We start from the raw sequence: 6,235 nt of genomic DNA, 5'->3' as shown, positions 1-6,235 counted from the left end.
CTGATGGATTGAGGATCTTGGTTTTTACGGAGAACCGTAGTGCTGGGATCTTCTGGCGCCCATCAATCTGACCGGCTGGAGCGCTCGGTTTAGCTCAGCACTAACGGTTCCTCTCTTCCACTTTGTAGAAACCGAAGCTCTGACGTTTCTCCGTTTTGGACGCAGCGTTGGGTGCTGGCTCAGGGGCTGCAGGACTCGCACCGTACGTTCCAAAACTCAGATCCGTCCCTGTCACAGGTTGCAGCTCATACTCACTCAATGTTGTTGTTTGGGTTTTTTTTTTTTCCTCAAATTTAACTTGACATAAACGTAATAATTGAACATTTCACCCCATGTGGCTTGAGCTGCCAAGTGGTGGTTTTGTGCAGAACAGGTTCCTCTGGAGCTCTGAGCAGGGGCTGCCCTGGGCTCTGTGGGGCAGGAATGGCTTCTACAGCTATATGCAATGTATAGAACATATATATGCTTCCAAGGTCACCACCTTTTTTTCCAGAGCTTGCCTTGCAGCTTGAGAATTGCTGCAGGAACAGGCACCTGCCTCTTCTCCCGCAGCGTGACGGTTTGAAAAAAGGCATTTGTGAGTCATAGTAGTCACATTTTTATTTTAACTTTTTGGGGGAATAGGGGAGAAAGAGTATACATTTTTATTTGTACAATATTTAACAATCAATCACTTTATTGAGGGCGTGGGGGGGGTTGGTTTTAATACTTGCAGAAAAACAGCAAGTACCTTTTGACAGTAGTACAACAACCTGTGCCCAAAACACTGACAAATACAAAGAGTAAAGTTCAAATAATTGTTTACCAAAATCTTGAGAGGTAACGAATAGTATATGGACTGAAACAGCATTAAAAAAAATAAAGGAAACAAAAAGTACTGCTGGTTGAGTATCTGAGGTAAATGATGTTCCATCAAGGATGCTACTTGAATCGTTTTGCCCATGAAGGTGTATTGCAGCGTCCTGCATTTTGTACCAAGTGTTCCTAATAAAAGGAAATGTATTAAAAAAAGGTTAAAAAAGTGAAGCTGGAAAAAGAGCAAACTGGTAACCCTACGCGTTCTGGTGAATGCTCGTGTGAACAGGGAAATCTTAGTACTGTCTGCTTACAATTTAGCACACCAGAAGGTGGGATTTGAAAATGACACCAGCCTTCACCCTCCAACACAACGTAAGAGGAACACTGGGCTGGTTTCTCAGGGGGGCTGTGGGCACCGTTTGGGCAGATTTGGCCTGGATTTCAGGGCCAGGGCTGCGACCAAAGCCACATCACTACGGGAGGTAACAGGACAAGGGGCGCTGGGAGTAACACCAGAGTTTCCAGCAGCAGCCTCACTCAGTCCTGGCTTGGGTGCATTAAACGCTCCAGAAGTAAACCAAAAAAATACGCATCAAAATGCCCCACGAGAACAGCTGCACCCGAGCAGCTCTGGGGATGGTACTGGTGCCAATTAAAAAGCATTTATACTGTCACCATCCTGTTCACAGTGACATTAATGACACTGTTAAAAAGCAGGAGGAGCACAACATATGAGCAATAACCAAAGGCAGGTTGAAAGATGAGGGTAAGTTTTAGCTCGGTGTTCCTGGAGCCCGCAGCACCTGAAGCTTAAAGGATAACGCACAGGTGATGCACGTTTTCATACATGACCAATTTTTGCATCACATCTGGAATAGGGGATTATTAAGCCACCTGCATTGACTCCATTTTTGCCACTAAAGGGGTTAGAACTCATCGGACCACAGATCTTTAGTGACATACAAACGGACTTGGATTTGTTCACAACTCAGCAGCTGCGTTCGTGTCCTGCTGCGTGCGTAAAGTAACATCCCTGGATTAAAAAATGGAAGCAAAATTAAAGTATCAATCGAAGCGGCCAGAAAGTGGCTGTTTCTTTTTTTTCTTTCAATAGCCAAGCTGAGCACCCCCAGTTCATCCAGGTGAGAACAGCGCTGACCTTGGTCTTGTTTATCCACAACGCCTCTTATTGTGCCCGGGGAAATGAGAGCAACTTTTGGCTGCAAATTCCAATTTTCAAGATAACGTTCCCAGCGAGCTCCTAATTGCGACATTAAAACCCTTCAAAAGACACGGACTGCCTGGTGTAAAAAATGATGGAATACACAGCATATTCCCAGCTATTCTCAGGGCTTTCCTCTAGAGGTTTATAAAGTTTAGTTTAAGTGAAAATTTGTGTAAGGGATCAAATAAATGTAGTGAAACGACTTGAGAGAAGCACTTTGGCACCTGTGTCCCAGTCTCTGTGATGTGACCGTAAGGCATGAGCGCTGAACTCAGAACAACACGTTTTTCCTCATTTTTTGAGTCTGCTGCGGCCGTTGGTATTCGTTACCTCTACATACTCATTGCGTATTTTCAGCTGTAAGCATAGCTAAATCATCCCTGAAATTGGTAAGAATTTCCAATCTAAGATGTGTGGCTGGAGTTTCCCCCGCGGTTCTAGGCCAGCCCTGCGTACCACGGCCCCCAGGTTGTGCTCCCGTCCAACAGCACCGAGCTGCGCCCAGAGCCCAGTTCAAACCTCCAACAGAGAGTCAGAATTTGGGGAAAACGGAGCTTCCTGAGGTGATCCTGAAACAGCGATACAGAACCCACTGTTTAGTGACCGGAACACGCGCTTTGCACAAACATAAATAGGAAAAAGACTTTAAAAAAAGAAAAGAATTCAGAGCTTTCCAGTGTCACAGCTCACAGAAAATTAAAAAAAAGTCATGCTTAAGTTTTCAAATATTCCTCAGACACAGCAAACCTAAATAGTATTCAGTTAAATAAATGTATGAGATACTCTGGGAAATGGAGGGAAGAGAAAAGCTTTAAACTAAAACAGGAAGGAAAATTTTGTTTCAATAAACAGCACTTTTTTTATACACAACAAGCTAGTACAAGAAAAGGCTAAAAACACTGCTTTAGGAATGGCCATTTACTGTTGGCATGAAGCATAGCTTACCCTTCTTAAATAACACAGTGAATCTGAAATACATCATTTACAAAACATGGATCGATTTATTATTCCAATCTGTTAGTGTTGTCAATGTCAGGGTGTAGTGGAGGTGGAACTGAGGTATACCTTGTTGAGGGAGGTTAAGTAATACTTGGAAGCCTCTTCGCTATATCCCACTCGATTACGTTTGTTTCTGTACACCGAACAGCAGCACACTAAACATTCACAAGCTGTGTCATATTGGCATTACAATAGTCATTTTATAAACAACAGCAAATGCAATAAAAACAAGTTACCCTTTTTTTTTTTTTCTTTTTTTTTTAAATCTGAAATGAAATGTTTGATTTAAAAAAAATAACAGTAGTTCATTTAAGGAATTAGTCTCTTCTGACAGGTATTAAGAAATCGGACGTCAGTTTTTAAAACGCTTGATTAGCCAGCGCGCGGGTCCGTGGCCTTCGGTTCAGTTCCTCGACAGCACGTTCTGGTTTCGCGGTGTCAGCAGGGAATGAATGCAGAAAGTCTCACGGATCCAGGGAAAACGAAGGGAAAACCCCCTCCTGGGGACGTTCCAGAGAGACTTACCGTTCTTTTCACACCAAAACCAGCGCCGACGCGAGCCCGGCGGCTTTAGCAGCTCCAGTGCAGAGTCCCGGCGGTCAGTTCCGTGCCCAGTGCAACCATCATAGACTGGATTCTTTGGGAGGAAAGTCAACGTTTGTCACCATTGTGACCACAGTCACGATGTCCTCTGTTGTTATAATGTTAGTTAATTTTTGCATCTGAATGATCCGCTCTTCTACGCAACCCGCTGACAGCCTGGCTTCCGCGTCGTGATCCCAGCACTCCTCTATGGTCTCGCAGAGCATCGCCATGCCCTGCGAGCAAAGCCCGGGAGACAGAAAGAAAAACAAGCCCAAAATCAGTCTGCGGAGTTAGCAGCAATTCTATTACGGTGAGGTCGCTGAGCAGTTCTAATAGCAAACTGCATTTTAAGGTAAACCTGCCCACTTTTAACCAGGAAGCTGTGAAATATTTGTTTTGAAACCTAGTATGTCATACAGGGCCTTATGTCTTATTTATTTTGCACTACCTAAACAAATCCTTTTGAGCATATAATGTTGTGGTCTGCCAGGAAAGCCCTCGTGGCGTTTTAGAAGATCTGGCACTAAAAGAGGTGAAGTTCTTCAGCAATCAAATAAAACCTCAATGCAAATCCCCCAGTCCAAGAGGGGATTTCTGTCTGACTTCAAAGCTGATTCAGTTGCAGGAGCAGACGGTGACACACGCTCGTTTTTCTTGCAGACAGACAGTGTCACCCGTGGTTCCTAACAACCCATTTTCTCAAAATCCAGCGCTAGGAATAAGCAGCAGCGTCACCACAAGGCTCCACCGCTCACCCCATGGGAAACCGCGCTGTTCCTAACCCAGCCCAAATCTTCCCACCCGACACCACTTACGCAAAGTTATTACATTCAGTTTGTAGCATTTCTGTAGTAAATCAATACTTGTTATTTTTAACATGTGCATTCAAAAGTAACTCTCAAGAATCTCTTTGCCAAAAAAGTGAAAAAAAATCACTTTCAAATCACTCAAAATGCGAGAATATTTTAAGAACATATTAGGTTACAGTCCATTTAATTCTTACTAGAGTTATTAAACTTCAGTTCTTCCTAAAGACAGTATTACGAGCACTACACAGGATTAACAAAATTTGAAATTCAAATGGTGGCAGAACTTGGAAGCACTTGGTTGCATAACTACTTACAGAATGTTTTTGCCAACACTCTCTTAAAACAGGTCTCTTCTTTTTATGAACGACAACTTCCTGCATGTCTTCGAGGGAGGGATGCTGCCCAATTTCTTCTTCAAATGGCAACATGTACTCATCGACTGGGCCTATGGATAAGAAAAATAAGTTAAAACTCACATTTTTCTTAGGTTTTTAGGGATATGGTTTAGAGGTGGAGTTGACAGTGCTGGCTTGATGCTTGGACTTGATCTTAGAGATCTTTTCCAACCAAAATTATTCAATGATTCTACACATTTGCTTTAAAAAAAGGGGGAGAAAAGCCAGTGGTTATGTTAGAAGTGCAGATCTACACAGCACCGGGACCCGGGCAGGCTGATTGCCAGCACTGACAGCTCCTTTATGTTCTGGGAAAATAACCACACCTGCCAGATTTCTCCTCTTGTCCAGCTCCAGAGCCCCAGCTCCCTCAGCCTTTCCTCACACGGGAGATTCTCCACTCCCTGCAGCATCTTGGTGGCTGCGCTGGACTCTCTCCAGCAGTTCCCTGTCCTGCTGGAACTGAGGGGCCACAACTGGACACAATATTCCAGGTGTGGTCTCCCCAGGGCAGAGCAGAGGGGCAGGAGAACCTCTCGGACCTACTGACCACCCCCTTCTAACCCACCCCAGGTCCCATTGGCTTCCTGGCCACAAGGGCCCAGTGCTGGCTCATGGTCACCCTGCTGTCCCCAGGACCCCCAGCTCCCTTTCCCCTACACTGCTCTCCAACAGCTCGTTCCCCAACTTATACTGGAACCTGGGGTTGTTCCTGCCCAGATCCAAGACTCTACACTTGCCTGTGTTATATTTCATTAACTTTTTCCCTGCCCAATTCCTCTGCAGGTGCTGGTGGGATGTCTCTGTTACCAAGGTTAACTTGATCTGAGCTTCTGCTTATGAAAGGAAGCAATAATTTAAGATAAATTGATTGGTGCTGAGACTATCAGGCTGAATTCACAATAAGCCAACCGTATTATGAGTTGCACAGTAATTCTCTTCCGTACCATCAGCAGATGCAAAACGCAACAGGTGTCCACGTATTGGGAAACTTTGACCTGGGATGCCAAATACTGAAGAGACTGAATTAAAAAGTGACTACATGATGTTGGTGTTTCACTCACTTCCTCACTACACCACCCCTTAATAAATTTTATTACATACACACAATCTACCTTCCAATTTCCTGCTTTGAGTGCACCTCACAAACGCCCTGAGCTATTTCCACGGCTCCCGTGCGCTGCTTACCATCCGCGGCGGTGCAGCGCGACGCCAGCTCCCAGAGCACCAGCCCCATGGCGTACATGTCGATGCGCAGAAACGCGTCCCTCTGGAAGTTGATAGCACCTTCGAGTACCTCCGGAGCCATGTACCTTCGGGTACCCACCTTGGGAGAGAGGAAAGCGCACACATTCGTACACTGAGAATCAACACGACCACGCTTACCGTTCCACCTGGTGCTGATTATAACATATATAAAATAA

The 6,235-nt window shown here is 44.8% G+C and overlaps 1 protein-coding gene across 1 annotated transcript in view; it reads right to left on the bottom strand.

Moving 5' to 3' along the window:
* Nucleotides 1-582: 582 nt before the first annotated feature.
* ACVR2A (activin A receptor type 2A) overlaps nt 583-6,235 on the bottom strand; it is a 60,918-nt gene continuing 55,265 nt past the window's right edge. The window contains exons 9-11 of the mRNA XM_082057248.1: nt 6,000-6,138; nt 4,731-4,861; nt 583-3,840 (exon numbers count right to left, since the gene is read on the bottom strand). Of these exons, the coding sequence (XP_081913374.1) occupies nt 3,646-3,840; nt 4,731-4,861; nt 6,000-6,138 (465 nt within the window). The 3' untranslated portion in view covers nt 583-3,645. The remainder of the gene's footprint in view (nt 3,841-4,730; nt 4,862-5,999; nt 6,139-6,235) is intronic.

This window comes from Streptopelia decaocto (genome assembly GCF_964273445.1).
Source record: "Streptopelia decaocto genome assembly, chromosome: 6".
Lineage (NCBI taxonomy): Eukaryota > Metazoa > Chordata > Aves > Columbiformes > Columbidae > Streptopelia > Streptopelia decaocto.
Note: the sequence above shows the minus strand (reverse complement) of the source record. Positions and strands in the feature narration are given on the sequence as shown.